At 40.7% G+C, this 19,293-nt stretch overlaps 1 protein-coding gene across 3 annotated transcripts in view; it reads right to left on the minus strand.

The window, feature by feature from the left end:
* The window catches only part of LOC122758028 (voltage-dependent N-type calcium channel subunit alpha-1B-like), a 75,351-nt gene extending 63,783 nt beyond the window's left edge, over nt 1–11,568 (minus strand). For all 3 annotated transcript variants that reach the window (XM_044011811.1, XM_044011810.1, XM_044011809.1), the window contains exons 1-4: nt 11,507–11,568; nt 11,221–11,373; nt 8,110–8,297; nt 449–552 (exon numbers count right to left, since the gene is read on the minus strand). In XM_044011811.1, coding sequence (XP_043867746.1) covers nt 449–552; nt 8,110–8,297; nt 11,221–11,347 — 419 coding nt within the window. In that variant the 5' untranslated portion in view covers nt 11,348–11,373; nt 11,507–11,568. The remainder of the gene's footprint in view (nt 1–448; nt 553–8,109; nt 8,298–11,220; nt 11,374–11,506) is intronic.
* Between the last annotated feature and the right edge of the window lie 7,725 nt (nt 11,569–19,293).

Raw genomic sequence — 19,293 nt, forward strand, 5'->3', positions numbered from 1 at the left:
AAACTCCATAGAGAAAATCAGCAATTTTAACCTCACAGCACACAGGAAATGTTGAGCCACTGCTGCCTCCATTAATAAGTTCAAATACAATTATTTTGTGATTTCTGTTTTGGAAAATGTGCGTTTAGATTCAGTAAAGTGACACTAAGTGACCAAATGATGCAGCAGTAGACCAAAAGCTCCTGTGTCCCATGAGCTAAAATCGCTGATTTTCTCAATGGTATTTGGTGCAGGAGAGAGCCCAGTTTTAGACTTTAATTACTTGTCAGAAAATGGTTATGTATCAATGAAACAAAGAAGTTGACATGTTCTAAAGACGGCGTCGACTTAATCTAGTCGTCAGCAAACTCCAGAAAATGCCCAAACTCAGTTTTCTGGACACGTTGCTGGAGTTCACCCGTGTTTATGGTGTTTGTGGTGTTTGTGGTGTTTGTGGTGTTTGTCTTACCCTGAGAGGACACCGAGCACCAGGTTGAGCATGAAGAAGGAGCCGATGATGATGAGGGGGATGAAGTAGAGCCAGTTCCACGTGTTTCCTGCGACATCATTGGTCTGCAAACACACACACACACACACATAAACTGGGGTTATTCTCATTTTCTTGGAATCATGTTTTTTTTTTAAGACTTGTATTGTTGCAGAAGTAATTTTAATCACAAATGGTGAGTGAACAAAATAAAAACAATAACGGAGGGAATGTTTGGTTTTAAATGAAAAGTCTGGAGCTGACAGTGTTTCATTTATCAGTCGAGAATAAAACATTTTCCCGAACGACAAAAACTCAGTCATTTACAAATGCGTGTCAATCAAAAAGAGACGTTTTCAGCCTCCTGTCGTTATCAGGACAAACAACTGTTCAACTTCAGCTGTTTTACGTTCATTACCTGAAAACAAATACGACGTGAAAAGTCAGTGCTGTTGAAACGTAACAAGATGTCGGCCTGCGTAAAAAAAACAGGCTACGAAAACTACTGATTGTTTATGAAACACAACACAAATATATGGGAAGTATGTTTAACTTTAAGTCAACATTTTTAAAAAACATTTCTGAAAAGTTCCCTAAATATTGGTAAAACTAACAGTAAGTTCAGCCTATGATAGCGTTATATGGTCAAAGATGAAGATAAAATCACCATACATTCAATATATTACAGGACATTCATGTTACGATATATCGCAATTTCTCACTGAAGAATATGAAATTGAAGTGAATTTGAGTGACATTTTTTCATCGCTAGCTGCTGTTATCGCGTTGTCTCGCAACATTCTTCAGCCAGTTCATCTATTGACCTGAGACCACAAGGTTTTTCACATCTGTTTTTACAAGATTTTTTGTTCAGATCAATTTTAACAAGATTTTTTTTCAGGAGTCTGTTTTTACGAGATTTTTTTGGGGTTGTTTTTTTTTTTACGAGATTTTTTTCCGGGGTCTGTTTGCTTGACTTGTATGCTGGTGCCCCCACATCCATTATGTTTATCTATTTTGCTCGATGTAGAAAATGTTTATCTACATCTGCTGCGACATGAAATATGACAAATATTACAGTATCAGTTATCGACGCAAGCACTCCCGATAAATCGTATCTAGTGAATCAGGACAAAGATTTATTGCTGCCATGTTGACTTTCTTGACTGATGCAATTCCTAGAAAGACTCTGTCTGGACACACCGAGAGCAGAAACTGCCCGGCTGCACTGAGCAGCATGGTCCCCCGGGGGGGGGGGGCTTCTGGGAGTCATGGCCCCTCCGTGTTTGAGAGCGCTCCCATGCAGCGTCCTGTTAGCGGGGGACAGACCTGCGGACTGATGATCTGTGCGGAGCACGCTGACATTTTGCAGACGCCAGTGTTTGAAGCGCTGCCACACGCTGGCTGTGATTATGACGGGCGGCTGGAAAAAAGAAAAAGGCAGGCAGGCTGGAGATCTCTATTATATACCTGAGTGTGTGAGGCGCGCACACACACACACACACACTCACACACACACACACATGCTGTCACAGCTGTCAGAGAAGCAGCAGCCCACACAGCAGAATAAATGGGTGGCAGAGACTTCACTTTTTGTCCCCCATGTGTCCGACATGTCATCGTCAGAGACGAGATGTTCCTCTCATCAATCATCTCTAACATCTAAAACACCTCTGTGTGCGTCTCCAGCGTCGGCTTTTAAGCAAATATCGGGACTGATTTCGACAAGATTAATCGTCTATAGTTAGCTAGCACAACATGCAATGCTAGCTACATGCTAAGATTAATAAATTAATTAAAAAAAAGGATCACTTCAAAGTGTTTAACTAAATAATTAATTAATTTCTATATCCAGCTAATACAGTGTACAATGCTCAACAAGGTTAGCAGTGGCTGCTAGCTGCACGCTAACATTAACAAATCTAATCTAGCGTTTTGTGATTTTCAACTGTGTTTGGGTCAAACTGAGAATAGAAAATCTAGCTAACACAGTGTGCAATGCTCAGCAGTGTTCACAGTGGCTAACTAGCTACATTCTAAAAATCAACAAAAGCATTTTTATGAATATTTAAATGATATAATAATGCTGTGATGTGTGGCACAAATACACAACGTATTTAGCAGCTAATGTAGGCAGCAACAAATTAGCAAACACAGTATATGATATTTACCATTGTTAGCAATGATTGCTAGCTGCTCGCTAACATTAACAAACTGAGGAGAGTTTTTGGAGAAAAAACAATTTTTACAGTGTGATTTTCAGCTGTATAACGTTGCTAGCTGCATGCTAAAGAAATCGAGCTACAATGAACCCTTCTTTGTTCCCCCTTTTCCGTTTTGGTTCTTAAAACATTTTCTGTAAACACGGCGTTGTTTCAAGAAATGCCTTCATACACACAAAACTCCTCCCAAATGACTGCAAAAACGCTGTAGTTCATATGTCAGGCCTGTATGTGGCGCTGTAATACTGCTAAAGAAATACACTAAAAAAAGAATGTGGAACATGGAGCTTAATATCATTGTTTTCCCAGACTTGCATAGTGGTAACATTTGCATTTTAGGGCTTATATTTTTAGCGTTTGATTGCATAAGTTGTTGGGTGGGTTAGCTCAATGGTTAAGACTGGTACCCTGTGTGCAAAAGACTTCATGGTCGCAAGTTCAACTTCACCCCCGGCAGGTTGTACTCAATTCCCTTGTAAGTCCCTTTGGATAAAAGCGTGTGCTAAATGACATGTAATGTAACGTTAACAGACATGCGATCATCACTTGTTCCTGTCAAGCCTGCTGTTACGAAAAAAGAAGCTAATGAGCGCAAATGATGTTAAATAAAGCTAAGTCTGAGCTAAACAGGGTTAAACATCAGTGTTCGTCACCTTGTCCTCATTGTTCATGCATGCAAATGTAATAAAAATCATATTTTGAGTTTGACCTTTTGATTAAATGTCAATAAAATTAACCTGCAACACACGTATTTGGTGTCAAAAGAGGAAAAAAAGGATTAAATTGAATTGAAGCAGGAAACAGTTTTGATATTCTCCTTCTGCTCTGTTCAGCCTTCAGAGACACTGAGCTCGATCTGCTTGTTGTAAATGTTTCAGGCTGTAGAATTTATTCAGAGTGGTCGCCTTCATCCCAGTGTGATATCAGCGTGTGTGTGTTTGTGTATGTGTGTGTGCGTGTGTGTGTGCATGTGTGTGTGTGTGTGTGTGTGTGTGTGCGTGTGTGTGTGTGTGTGTGTGTGTGTGTGTGTGTGTGTGTGTGCATGTGTGTGTGGTGTTAGCACGGTAAGCCCAGCGTGGGAGTTCACTGTCACACTGCAACTGCATGAGACGCAGCTCGAAAATGATGTGGCAGCTTTTTCCTGCTCGCACAAATGACTCATGGGAATAACAGAGGTGGAATATCACGCATTAAAAAAAAATCAACAAAGATATTCAAGGTCCAACTATGTGAGAATTAGCAACATTGAATAACATGCGTTGTATCAGGCAATTCATGTTTTGGAGTGAAAAATAATGCTATTTACTTTATTTGCAGAATCAATATTGATGTTAAGATTATAAGAGATTATAAACCATATAACATATTTACATTTAAGAAGCTGAAAAATCAGAAAAACAGTAAGTGATGAATTGTTGCATCCCCAGTTAAAACTGTAGCATATCGGCTAATTAAGTGTTCAGGTTAAGCTTCAACTAGCATAGAAAACACATAAAGCACGTTTTGAACAACAAAATGTGCAAAAACAAGATGGCCGCCTGTATAAACAAGGCCCTTGACTCACGTAAAGGTAAAGTGTTGTTTTAAAAGAATTATACACACGTATACAAACAATAAACGCCACGTAGTTAAGCAAAGTCACGTCATCACAACTCAGCACATTTCAGCACTGGAGGCCACACCCCTTTAATCCAGATTTTTTTCCTCTTTTAAACACAAATTTTGTACATTTCGTTAAATGTCATAACCGCTGTGACTGATTAAAGGTAGTTTAAAAAACTACATAATAACCAAAAGTACAGCCGCGATGATTTTTATGTCAAGTTAAACCACTAATATTGAGTTAAAATGTATTTAAAGCCAAAATAAACAGTTTTTTTATTATGGTGTTTAAACTGATAGCATTGTGTAATTACATTATTAAAATATACAATAATCGGCATTATTCTGTGTCTAAAACTATAAAGATAATAGCACTTATGCAGTTTCTCTCGTGTTTTTTCACCCAGGTAGAAAAATGTGAGGAAAAAAGCTCAGGATACAAAAATCATCCGTTGTCTCTTTAACTCGTCGACTCATCCTTGTTTTTTTGTGAGTTTTTGGTAACATGTAACTGTTATTGTGTTTGCTGTAGCAGCAGATAATGTGAGCGAGAGTGTGGTGTAAAGTGTGTTGTGTCAGTTTTTCAGTCCCAGACTCAGCTGGAAGAAGAAGACGCAACCTTCTCTCTTATAATTCTTCTTGTGACGACGCGGGCGCTCGACAAGCTGAGCTCAGTTGAGCGTGAGCGAATGAAGATGTGACGGAGGTTTAAGAGATTATATGAGTTACATGAGCAACAAGAGCTTTATACAACTTAAGATATTTACGACTCACTAGTTTTCTTTCCATGAGAATATAATCTGGGTTTTCAGATCCAAACATGTTTGTCGTCAAACCGCTCAGGCAGAAACTTCCCGTGTGACACTGATTGTGAAGATTTAAACACGAGGGGGTTTCAAATAAATGGAAATATAATATTGCGTGTAAACGTGTTTCAGTGTGAAGACACAACACGACACAGCTGATGTAATTAGGGGTCGCTGCCAATTTCACCGCCACTACTGGGAGGAAAAAAAAAAGGGGGAGGGACTATGATACTGTGATGAGGCATGAAATGAAGATTTCCACATTATCATCGCTGTTACACACACACACACACACACACACACATCCTGTTGAAATACCAAGTTTTCCACTTGATACCGAGTATAGTAGTTCATATTTAAGATGGCTGCTCTGAGCATGAAACTGTTGATTTTATTGTTTCCTTTAGCACTTCTGTCTGTTTTGGGCTCCATTTTAATAAGTTATAGACGCAATAATGTCCTAATGGTGTCTGTGGACATGCAGTGACAATCTTTAACACGGAGTAATACAGAGTTTTTAAGCTAGCTTTTAAAGGTTTTTCTGTACTTTCTGTCTTTTATGTGTCTAAACATGGAGTAATATGTTTATAAATGAGCTAGTTCGCTAGATAAAAGCATAAAGCTGTAGATTTTACTGGTTTTTAAAGACATTTAGTCTTTTTTGTGTCTATTTTAATATGTTTCCTAGTTTCTGTGGACATGTAGTGATTATGTATAAATGTATAAAACACCAAGTAAAGTGTTAATCAAATGAACTAGCTAGCAAACCTAGCTAAAAAAATTACAAAAACAATTTATAGGTTTTTAAGTACTTTCTGTCTATTTTAATATGTTGTACACACAACATACTGTCCAACTGGCGTCGATAACAACAACATTACCAACGTATGAAATACGGGGTAATGTGTCTATCAAACCATCTAGCTAGCTAATGTAGCTAGCTAAAAGCACACATCTGTAGATTTTACAGGCCACAAAAAATACATCCTGTCTTTTTTAGTCTATTTTAGTATGCTTCCTGGTTTCTGTGGACATGAAGTGATGTAATTATATATAAAACACCAAGTAAAGTGTTTATCAAATGAATGTTTGTTTGTTTTTAAAAAGGGTTATAAGCTTGCCACGATTGGTTATTTTCATTATTGATTAATCTATTGATTATTTACAGGACTGATTTAGTCAGAAAATGTTTTAAACGTTAAAAATTGTGTCACAGTTTTTTTTTTAGAACAACGAAATTCAGTTTAAAGTCATGGAGACAGAAATAAAACATAGCATGTTTGATTTAAAGAAGGTGAAATCACAGAAAGACACTAAATAGTTGGCATTTAATTAGGCAGTTGATTAATGATTTCATATTTGCAGCCGTATAAAGTGATCAATTCTTTGCTTCACAGGCTGCACATGTATACCTTATTGATTATCGAGCACAAAATCATTTTAGTTGTGTCTGTTGCCGGATCCATGGCTCAAAGTCCTGATTAAAAGATCACGTCATGGACCGAACTGATGAAGAGAAAATGTGCACTCATGTTGACCGCGATCATTAAGAATCATCCTCCCAAATTTAATCTCGTCAGTGGCTTAAAGAGCAGATGGATGAGTCTGCGACTAATGGAGGAAAAAACTGTTTCCTTTTGTAATTTGACATTACTGACGATAATAATCCGCTAGAAAATTGGTTTTGACCGTCACAAGAAAACAGACGATATTAATATTTAAGAAGCTGAAAAAATGTGTTAATTAAAAAAAAAAAAAAGCTTAATTTAGTGATAATTTTGTAAAGTATTGATTGTTGCAGGCCTAATTTCACCTTCTTCTCCCCAGTACCTGCTTTTAACATCTTCCTACTGTTGCTTTAAATCCACTATGACGGAAGAATAACATGACAAACTGCAGGAGACGAGGGTGAGTGGGGGATGGACGCATGAAATGAGGGGAAAAAGGAGAAGAAGAGGAAGGATGTTAATGACTGGGAGGATGTGGAGCGGCACCATTAGAGAGCGTTTCCCACCCCCTCAGGGTGGAGCCAGCACAGTCATGGATCTGCGAGGTTAACGCCGGGTTACCACAGAGTGTATCGTCCACAGAATGGAACGCTCCCTTCCCCCCAAGACTGAGTCTACATTTGTGGAATCGGGATATTAATGCATACATGACATGCATGAATGAATGAATGAATAAATGAACGCACGCTCTACTGCATTTACACAAATACACGTAAGGTCACAGTCGCTCTGGACATCCAAAATTATAAAAAAAAACAAACACGCGGAAAAAAGGAACCTGGCTCGACACCAGAGGATTGCCGGAATGGCTTCTGAGCAAGGTACCCAATCCCCATTGCTCCCACTTGATTGGGTTAATTGGACACTCAGTGAGTGTTGTTCCCTAGAAGGGATAAATGGGAGGGTTGTATCAGAAAAGGGGCGGTGGTGACCTCTACAGAGGGAGGAGCCCGAAAGAAGAAGAAAAAAACTGTCATCAATGTCGATTTTCGTAAACAAAACAGATGCTGAGAAACGGCAACGACCCTTCGACGAAACTATGATGGAATCTACCAACACTTTAGATGAAAATGTTAGGGGGGCGGGACAAACTGGGGAGAGAACCAATCAGGGGAGAGGAACAACAATAGGAAGAGATCCAATCAGAACGAATCTCTTTGCGAGGGAGGTACGGTTAGCTTAGGTTAAGTTGATCTACATGGACGTCAACACGGAAAGACAGAGGACACACGGGGGGTAAAGCGGCAGAAATGAGGGCGTTAGGAAGTAAGAGGAGAGACGACATGTGGTCTAATTTCACATACGAGGTTTTCAGAAGACAAATGTCTTTGTAAAGAGAGTTTTAGTTGACTAAAACTAGGTCGCAATTCGTGACACAAGACAATCAGATAAAGAAGCACATTTGAGATTTTTGTGCTTTCTAAATTGAAAATGATCCAACTCATTTCTTATTTTTTTGTAATGTATTGTTCTGTAATATACAGACGACGGTGACATGGACTCACGCTGTAGAGGATCTCCACCCAGCCCTCCATGGTGATGCACTGGAACACGGTGAGCACCGCAAACAGGATGTTGTCAAAGTTGGTGATGCCAAAGTTGGGTCCGGGCCAGTACTCTCTGCACTGGGTCCCGTTAGGACACGTCCTGGCCGGAGGCTCCAGACCACAGGGCCAGTCTGCTGCGATCTCATCTGCACAGAAGACAAAGGTTTTCCAGTGAAAAGGTGTAGTTCAGGTTTCTTTGTGTAGTCATAAGTCTACAATATCGTAAGGATGTTCACAGCTTTAGAGACACAAAGGAAACTGAAGACTGTGTCACTTTGTGTAAAGCTGTCACTCTCCTGAACCAAACCCCATAGAGAAAATCAGTGATTTTACATCACAGAGACACAGGAGTTGTTGATCCACCGATGCCTCATCAGCAAAGTAAATGTGTTATTTTGTGACATTGGTGATTGAAATCCTTTGTTCTGATTAATTTCAGTGACACACACTGACCACACGAGGCAGCAGTGGACCAGCAGCTCCTGTGTCCCCATGAGCTTAAAATGATGATTTTCTCAATGGGGTTTGGTGCACGAGAGAAAAAATCTATATGTTAGTAAAGAAGGAGACGGCAGCTAATCTGTCAAGTTAGTGAAAGACAATAGAGACACATGGAGACATGGAGACGAGCTGATGCAGCAGCTGTCACCACGGTGAAGCAGAGGAAGCGTCTTAACTGGACCCACTGACTCCAGGAAGATTGTTGGCTGTGCACAAATCATTGTTAGGACTTGGCAGCGTCTCTGATCGTCTCCGTGTCCCCGATGAGACGCCTGCTGCAGGAGACATCTGTTACATATACTCAGCACATTTATTCATTTATTCATCATTGCCGTCGCCGACCGCTGACATATGTGCTGAAACCTCCTTCAGACCAGTTTCCTGCTAAATCTGCAGACGTCCAGATATCAAGGAAAAAAAAACATTGTTGAGTTTTATCAACAGGTGGAAAATATCATCATCATCATCATCATCTCAATCCTGATCTACTGAAGACTGATGGAAAGACGGAGCAATGCTTTTTATATAATCCAGAATATTATTTATATTATATTATATTAATACATTCCCAAACTCAGGTTCCCATGAAAAGTTTCCCATTTGGAATATTAAAAAGAATTAAATCCCAAACCTAAATTCCCATGGAAAAATTGTGATTTGGAATATTTCAAATATTTCCAAACTCAAGTTTCATATTTGGAACATTTCAAAAATCCCACAAAAAACCTCCTGAACTTTGATTTTAATGGAAAGTTTCCAAATAGGAATATTTCTGATATTCCTAAACTTAAATTGGGCCACACGGTGGTATAGTGGTTAGCACTCTCGCCTTGCAGCGAGAAGACCCGGGTTCGAGCCCCAGTTGGAACAAGGGCCTTTCTGCATGGAGTTTGCATGTTCTCCCCGTGTGCGTGGGGTCTCTCCGGGTTCTCCGGCTTCCTCCCACAGTCCAAAAACATGCAATGTGGGGATTAGGTGAATTGGACACTCTAAATTGACCATAGGAGTGAGTGTGAGAGTGAATGGTTGTTTGTCTCTAGTTGTGTGTGGCCCTGCGATGGACTGGCGAACTGTCCAGGGTGTACCCCGCCTATCGCCCCATGTAGCTGAGATTGGCACAGCACCCCCCGCGACCCTCTGGTGGAGGATAAAGCGGTAGATGATGACTGACTGACTAAACTTAAGTTTAAAATTCCCATTTGGAATATTTACAATGGACACACGTAAACACACACACACACACAGAGACTGTAGGACACGTGTTAATCTGGTTAATCTGGTGTGTGCGACTCACTGGTTCACTCAGTGTAAACACTTGTTACTGCTCAGTTTAATCAAACCCTGCTGCGTCTGTGAGACCAAAATAACTCAGGAACACACACACACACACTGTATATTAGCGCGCTGTCACAACATCTGACACACAAACACACACACACACACACACACACGCACACAGCTGGTCCTGCTAATAAACCCACAGGTCACATCTTCACACTGTTTAACAGTACAAGTGTGAAATAAAAGCTTCTTTTAATTGCCTCCACATCATTAAACAATCTAACAGTTTTATATTATGATACTAAAACAGTAACTTTAATATTTAGTCATGTGACAAACCACTGCCATTTTACTGCTAAAACAGGATTCACTTCTTTATGCACTTCTTAAATTGTAAAGCTACATTTTACATGTCACATGACATGAAACAATAGGGTTAGGGTTAGTGAAAAAGTGAAGATTTACAGTATGTCAGTGACACAAAGTGACCACACGAGGCAGCAGTAGACCAGCAGCTCCTGTGTGAGCTAAAACTACTGATTTACTCTATGGAGTTTGGTGCAGGAGAGTGAGTGCTTAATAAACTTCAGTTTTGAAATGTCCTCGCTATGACAAAATGTCCTCACATTCAAAAATGTCCTTATTGTTACAAATGTCCCCACTTTCAATATGTCCTTACTTTCAAAAAATGCACTCATTTCCAAAAATGTCCTCACCATTATATAAATTATATTCCAGGACATAAAGATAATGATCCACACTAAACTAAGTGGACGTCTTTTCATCCACACTAAATAAAGTGTATGTCTTTTCATCCACACTATATAAAGTGTATGTCTTTTTATCCACACTAAAAAAAGTGGACATCTTTTCGTCCAAATTCATAAAGTGGACGTCTTTTCATCCACACTCATAAAGCGGACGTCTTTTCGTCCACACTCATAAAGGAGGGCTTTTATTGCAGCGATTTCCACTCCTGTGACGTTGGAGGAAAAATGAAGTGTTGGACTTTCACAATCATTAACAGCGTGTGAGTTAGCATTCGATCGGGAGACGGCGAGTGGAGACGCCATCAATCAAAACCTGTCCCACGTGGACGCTCCATTCATCACGAAGTGGACGTGAAAAACGAGCGTCAGAAAATTCTGCTCTGCGTGGCTTTTATTATGGTGATGAAGTCAAAGTGGCTGCCAATCTCAGACTACCCATAATCCCCCACTATACTGCACACACACACAACCATGAATCATTTTTGGACACACAGTCTCGTGTCCACTTGTCCCTCACCTGTGTCTATCTTGAAACACGTGGTGTGGAACTTTCCCATGTAGAACTCCACGCCGATGATGGCGAACATGACGATGGCGAAGAAGAGCAGCAGACCGATCTGAAGCAGAGGGACCATGGCCTTCATGATGGACTTCAGGACAACCTGAAGACCTGAGGGACACGAGAACACAACGTGTTAGTGCTCACTTCCTGTCATGTTGTGTTGGTCATTTCATTTAAAGATGTCTGCATTTTGACAAATGTCCCCACTTTCAAAATGTCCTCATATTCCAAAGTCACTTACTTGGGATCCCTGACACCAGTTTTAAGGGTCTCAGGACTCGAACCGCCCTCAGTGTCCTCAGGTCAAAGTCTGAACCCACTGTCGCCAAAATTCTGTAAACACACACATTTTTGACAATAAGTTGTGAGGCCACATGACATCGATTGGTGTACCACATGTTGCCTGCGAGCCACATGTTTGAGACCTCTGCTTTAAATTTACCACTGGTTTGACTCCCAAAGTAATTTTCCTGCTCACATACTGGTACTTTCAACATTCATTCATAATAATAATAAGTGAAACTTGGAGCTGCCTAGCAAAGGAACAGCAGCAGCAGCTCCAACTTTCACTTATTATTATTATTATTATTATTATTATTATTAATAAAGTAAGGCACTTTATACAAGACATAATTTTTCCATACAGTGTATATTAGATAAACTGAACTTTTTTTGTCTCACCAAAATTAAACAAAGAAAAACACGCACAAAAAAACTGTCAGATATTGAACTATTTCCACTTAAATAAAGGGTGTACATGTATGTATGCATTTAAGCTCTTACGTCACACGCAGACTAAAGAGCGACCTCCATTACACGTTAACGCCCTGTGAGTTGATTTATCGTCTTGTTGCTAATGAGTTGAAGGCTGATTACTGTGTGGTTTAATCGCTCTCTCTCAGTAATGGCTCCACTGCTGCTGTGGACGTGGTGATTGATGTGTGACGCCGTTGCCACACAGCTTCATTTTCACCATCGATTCACCGCTAGAGTCTGACTCTGACATCGTTTTCACTTCAGACTGTGGGAGAGGAACAGAATCTGAGACTGTGTGCTCGTAATAAAAGAAAGAAAAGAAAAAAGAGTTTCAAAACAACAACAAGCTTCTTTTTCAGGCTGAACGTTCCCATAAAAAAGACGTATCACATGGGCGTATGCACACCGGTGTAAACAGGAAGTAGTTTGTTCACAGTTGAGAATAATGATGTGTACAGTTGTGTACTTTCATAAATTGTTTGTAAAAAAATGTAGTTTTAAGTAGGTTTTCCCAACAGTGGCCACTGTATGGCGCTAGAAAGAGGGAGTGGTCAACAATAATGCTTAGTTATGTCAGAGTATCAGAGAAAATGTAGACCCCACCCTGAAATCGTCATGTAAATTAACAATGTTTGTCACTAAAAGGACGTACTTCCTGTGACCAGTAGGTGGCACAAAATATGCAAGGTGGAAGCCTGCTGCGTGCTATTCCTGCAAATATACTTTTGGCCACTCCCATAGTTGCCGTGGTAACCCGCATAAAGATCAAAGGAAGGTTGTGTGGCTAGTGAAAAACACAAAATGTGGAATAAAATAAAAGTTTTTATAACAATAATTACTGCAAATGTAATTAGATTTGAGCTCAAACTCAGTCAGATCACAATTTTCGCAGGTCCTCATGTGGAAAAAAAGAGCGGCATTCACACCAGTCGGTGCTTGAGCCCTGATAAAAATCAAGTCATACAACTACAACTCCTGCCATTGCACTCCTTTATGCCATTCTTTTATTATTGCACAGTTTTCTCACTGTTGTACATTTTATGTTAATTATTTTATTTTATTGTATTGCTGCTGTGTTAAAACAATTTCCCCTCACGGATGAATAAAGTATTTCTATTCTATTCTAGAGCAAAAAAACCCCAACAACAAATAAACCCTGAACTATGCCTTTAAGATACACTAGCGTACATACCAGAGGTCTCAAACATGCGGCTCAAGGGCCAGATGTGGCCCCTCCATCGATTTAACCGGCTTTCCACTTACTTAAACGGCTGTTTTTGACATCAATATATTAATGTTGTATCATAAATATGTTTTATAATGTGAATTATACAGTATATCATTCTGTGTGAAAACAAATTGTAATGTAAAAAATAAATACTTCTGTTTTTCTTGTCAAAACGTCTTTCAGTGACCAGAAAAACACTACAAATATCTGTTATGATATCATTCTAAAGCTCATATCGGCCACAGCTGTTTTTCCTCCCACGAGCTCATGTGGCCCCTCGGTCGTTTGACTTTGAGGCCCCTGGTATACACACAGACAAAAAGTTTAAAATTTTAGAGTGGACAAAAAAAATGAGACAAAAAGCATTTATTCATCTCATGTCACAGATAATCATTTATTTTATCTGACTGAAAGAAAACCCAAGTATTTACTGTCTGGCTTTATATTATATTAATCTTCCTTTTTTTTTTATTAATATTTGTGTTTGTGTCTATACTCTGTTTGTCTCTGTTCGTCTTTATTAGATTTGGGGCAAACGCAGCAGCAGCAGACACGACACAGACCGAGGAAACATTGTTTTACATGAAGATTCATCAAAATCTGTGGACATACACAGTGTCTGTCCACTCGTGTCCACTCGTGTCCGAGCAGCTCTTCCTCCGGGCTCGACTCAAACATAAATCACAGCTCATCGACGTATAGGACGTCTCCTCGGGGGGAAGTGTCCTCTTACAACAACTCGTGCAGAGAGAAATCATTGTCTTCTGTGTGACTCAGTGTCTGAATGATATATTATGTATCTGCTCTACTTCTGTTGTTAGTGTCACCACGATTATATAGTTGTAATTGCCCCTCCCCTACTAAGTTCTCAGCCCACTTCTTGGCGTCTTTTAAAAATCAGGAATCAGGAGTTAGCCTCAGAAGAGGGGTGTTTAGCTACCTTTTACATACTTAAACTTACATAAAAAAAAGAATGTTTGCTATCTAATTTGGGGACATACGGTGGTGAGGTGGCTACCATTGTTGCCTCACGGTGACCAGTTCAACTGGGTTCTGCAGTTTGACAGCTGCAGATTATTATCAATCTGGATTCCTTGATGGAGGAGTACAAAAGGAGTACCACAAGGTTCAACCCTAGGCCCGCTCTCATTTATGACCTGGGCTCGTTGGTGAGTAAAATTTTGAATTATTGCCAAATAAGAAAGTGAGTCACAAGTGAGTGAACACATGATACAGCTTGCTGCACCCTTTAGGAAACGATTGTATTATGTGTTTTATACTATTTATGCTGCTGTCTTCTGAGATCTTCTATCTCAATGGGACCTTCCTGCCTAAATAAAGGATAACATAATCGGTAAAGACTGTGAACGTTTGTATAGTGTGTCCCCAGCTTTAGACGAAAACGGTTGTTAGCGACTGAATTGTTGAGATTGGACCGGTGCAGTGGGGAAAAATAAACCAACAGACAAAACCTGTTGTGTCATTGCTGGCTCTGTCATTTATTGTGACTTTTTTTAATTTCATTTCATTTCATTTATTTTGGCGGTCCCTCAGAGCACTGTGATGTAATTTATAGCACAGACATTTGTGGAAGAAGGTTTAATGTATCAAAAATTTGGATTCTGCCCAAACCCCAAGCATTTCATTACCAAGATGTGTCTCTCAGAAATGCAGAAACAACAGAAGTCCAGTCTCCCTCCGCTCAGCCATGGACGGACTTGCTGACTGTCATTTTCACAACGCTCCAGCTGCCTGTGTGATGAGCATCTGCTTCCTGTTTAAATCTGTGTGTGTGTCTGTGTGTGCTGTTACTGCAACACTTGTACAGTACGTGTGTTTTAAGTTGTCAAAAACATCACAACTCCTCACACGACAAAGTAACGTAGCTAAGTCCTGTCTATACTAGACTGTTGGTTCTTTAATTTGGGAACACACGGTAGTTCAGTGGCTACCATTGTTGACTCACAGTCACTTGCTCAACAGGTTTCTGAAACAAAAACATGGTTTCCACAGTTTGACAGCAATCTGGATTCCTTGTGGTTACAAAAGAAGTACCACAAGGTTCAACCCTGGGCCCGCTCTCATTTATAAAACTGAAGGAGCTGGAATTGTTGCCAAATAAGAAAGTGAGTCATAAGTAAGTGCACCTACAAACAGACAATGCAAAATGTCTTATGCTGGCTGAAGAAGTTAGTATTTAACTGGCAAAGGCAGTCAAAGAGTGCAAAACCTTCACCAAGATCCAACCAAACTATAAAATAACATAGACAGTAATGTGACGGATACGTTAACATGTAATAACATGTAATAAAGTATAATAAACCAGTTTCACTTACCAATCGATACTTATACATATCTCGAGTGCACGAGATTAAAACAAAATCACCTGTCTGGGATTTAGGCCCTGTGTGAAGTCAAACAATGACTAAAAAAACAAAAAACCCACACAACATCAAGTGGAACAATACATCTAATCTTCTATTCTCATTCTTCACAATAGAGTAATTTAATAAGCTCATGGTTTCATAATTAATTCAGTGGAAGAACTCAAGCTTGGATTTCATCACATTGCAAAAGGAGTACCATAAGGTTCAACCCTGGGCCTACTCTCGTTTTCTTTGTACAAATGAAGCGAGCTTGTTGTTGGACAATGAAAGCTAGAATTCTTGCCAAGCCAGAGGCCAAACATGAAAGCGAGTGGACGATCAACATCTCTGAAATCCTAAATACAGTTAATTATGTTCAGGAACATGAAGATCATGAGACCTGAGCCGATGACGTGATCAGGAAAACCAGAGCCTGAGGGACAGAAGCTCATTTGTTGTTCAGTCCATTGACTTTGACTTGTTTGTGTGTCTAAATTAGGTTTCAGCCCGTGTGTGTGTGTGTGTGTGTGTGCTCATGTATGCAGAGTTAAATTAGACGCCCAACACAACAGCAGCAGCCGTGCTTGATGGCGAGTGGCTTTGGCAGCTACGATGACTTCACGAGGACCCCCTTCTGTCCTCATGTGCATTGTGGGAAATTCTTGCTCTCCTGACTCTGTCACAGCTGTACAGTCACATTGTATAACGTCATGGCAACGCAGCCTACCGCCACACACACACACACACACACACACACACACATTTTCTATTACGGTGAGGTGAGTATCTGTTTTCACATTTTTAGCTCATGTGTGCACCTGTTGTATGTTTGTATTATGTTTTTGTAAAAACCTTGAAGTCTACAGTATCCTAACAATTCACAACAATTCACTGTTGGACGTTTTCAAACAGAAAACCCTAAGTTTGTGTCACACATTCACGCTCCTTCACCAAATCCCATAGAGAAAATCAGTGATTTAACATCACGGCACACAGGCGTTCCACTGCTGCCTCAGTATCAGTGAGTTCAAATGTGTTATTTTGTGATTTTCGGCGTTTGTAATCCGTCATTCGGATTAACCTCGGTGGCACAAATTAAACAAACGAGGCAGCAGCAGAGCGGCAGCTCCTGTGTCCCTGTGAGCTAAAAACGCTGATTTTCTCTATGGAGTTTGGTGCAGGAGAGTAAATGGGTTTTTTTTGTTGTAAAAGGCAGTAAAAACATTGAAAAGATAAGTTGGCTCTGCTACATTTATAAGTACCTATTGCATATTGCAATCGTTTTTTAAATTGAAAATCGCGTTTTAAATGCATAATTTTCAGGTTTTTTTATTTCACCGTTGGCCTCCGTGTGCTGTCACACTGTCTGAGGTAGAAAATTACACATATATCGTAAACTGTGTTTTTATGTGCGGAAATCAAAGAAAAATATATAAACTTCAGTTTATCATTCAGTGAGGAGGCAGGTACACACACACACACAGTGACAGTTCAGTCTGCAGATACTGGATTAAAATATTCAGCAGTTGGTTGTGTGTGTGTGTGTGTGATGCAGGTGAGACAGGTGGTGAGACAGAGTGTGACCAGCTGGTCATGTTCACATAGACAGGCACGTATTCACTGAGGCTGTCAGCACCATGTTCTCCTGTCTGTCCCCCGGGAGCCCCGGCTCCTTCTTCTTCTTATATATGTGTGTACACACACACACACACACAGACACACACACACACACACACACACTCTCTACATGTGTGAAAGACTCAATCACAGCCCCCGGCCCTCAGCTGGGGAGGGTCGCGGTAATTAAACGACATCACTCAGCCGCGCTTCTCCATTTTGCCGCTCGTTTCTCCCTCAGCCGCCGTCATTTTTCACACATATTTCATTTTCTCCTTCAGTCGCGACAGAACCTGCGGTTGGAGCCGCATCGATGGCGTCTTAAATGCGTCCTGAAGTGGCTTCAGAAGCAGCAGAAACATCTGTGCAGCTGCAGCCGCGGCGCGGGCGCGACGCCGTGTTAAAAACACGCGAGCTCCAGCCTCCTGTCACATTTCCAACATGATTTCAAAGAACAGAAAAGTGCATGTTCCTATTTATAGATTTTTGGTGGACAGCATGAATCACCGCTGTGGTCTCTGTGTCTATCACTGCCATTGTTTCTTCAGGGTTCAAAAACACTGCAGGTTCTGGTTCAGGACTGAATCACTGCAGAAACCCAAACAAATCATGTTCCCACACGACTTAACGACAAAATAATGGAGACGACATCGGGAAAGATTGTGGATTCTGAGCATCAACCAGTGCTGTAGTCAAGTCCTCAGTGAGTCCTGAGTCGACATGAGTCCCAGAGTCCAATGTAACAGTATTAACATAGCTGTTAAAATCCTACAACAAAATATGTAAATCCAAACAAAAGTTCAGTTCAGATGTACGTAAATCCGGTCGGTGCTTGAGTCCACATCCATGTCTGATTCAACTGAGTCCAAGTCAAAGTCATCAGTGCTCGAGTTCTGGTCTAAGTCCAAATCCAAGTGCTCAAAAGTCAGAGGCCAAGTCTGAGTCATAAGTGATTAAATCCTAGTCAAGATAAATCCAAGACTAAGATATTGGTGCTCAAGATCAAGTCCAAGCCCAAGTCATCTATACTCAAGTCCAAGTCTGAGTCATAAGTGCTTGAGTTCTGGTTGAAGTATTAGTTATCAGGTACAAATTGGAGTCATAAGTCTGGGTCTAAGTCTGACTCATCAGTGGTCAAATCCGAGTCCAAGTCCCAGACTGAGATATAAGGGCTCCAGTTCAAGTCCAAGTTTGAGCAATCAGTGCTTCAGTCCTTGTCCAAATCAGAGTTATCTTTCCTCAAGTCCAAGACTTAGTCATCAGTGCTTGAGTCCAAGTCCACATTATCAATGCTAGAGTTAATGTCCCAGTGCTCAAGTCCACATCAGACCTTGCGTCATCGCTGAGTCCATGTCCAAGTCGTCAGTACTAGAGTGAGTCCTTTTCTCCAAATTCAGAGTCCGAACGCAGTCAAACCCGAAACCCTGGAGGACAGGTCACCAGTCCATCACAGAGACGCACAACCATTGACTCTCACATTCACACCTGTGGCTAATTTAGCATGTCCAATCAACCTCTGCATGTTACTGGACTGTGAGAGGAAATCAGAGAACCAGGAGAACCAGGAGAACCCAGAAAACCCGGAGAACCCAGAGAACCAGGAGAACCCGGAGAACCCGGAGAACATTACATGTTACATTACATGTCATTTAGCAGACGCTTTTATCCAAAGCGACTTACAAAAGTCGCCCAGAAAAGAACCCAGAAAACCCGGAGAACCCAGAGAACCAGGAGAACTCGGACAAAACCCAACATGAAAACTTCATACACTGCTACGCCACTACTCCACCTTGTGACCAGGTAAACCAAACATAAAAAACATTGGACATAATTCTCCGGTTGCAAGAATAAACTCGGGATTGGAAGCCTGAAGATTTACAACGTGAGCGGCGCCCGTGTCACTTTCTGCCACAGGAAGTTCACAGATGTCGTCGGCAGTGACAGTGACACAGTCGATAGCATCACCCTGTGTATTTCCTGTGCCAGCGTCTGGCGCCCACATGGACATATTGTGGTGATGATAAAGGGATATTAAAAGTCATTGCTTCTTCTTCTGCCAGT

The sequence above is a fragment of the Solea senegalensis genome, linkage group LG21, assembly GCF_019176455.1.
Source record: "Solea senegalensis isolate Sse05_10M linkage group LG21, IFAPA_SoseM_1, whole genome shotgun sequence".
Lineage (NCBI taxonomy): Eukaryota > Metazoa > Chordata > Actinopteri > Pleuronectiformes > Soleidae > Solea > Solea senegalensis.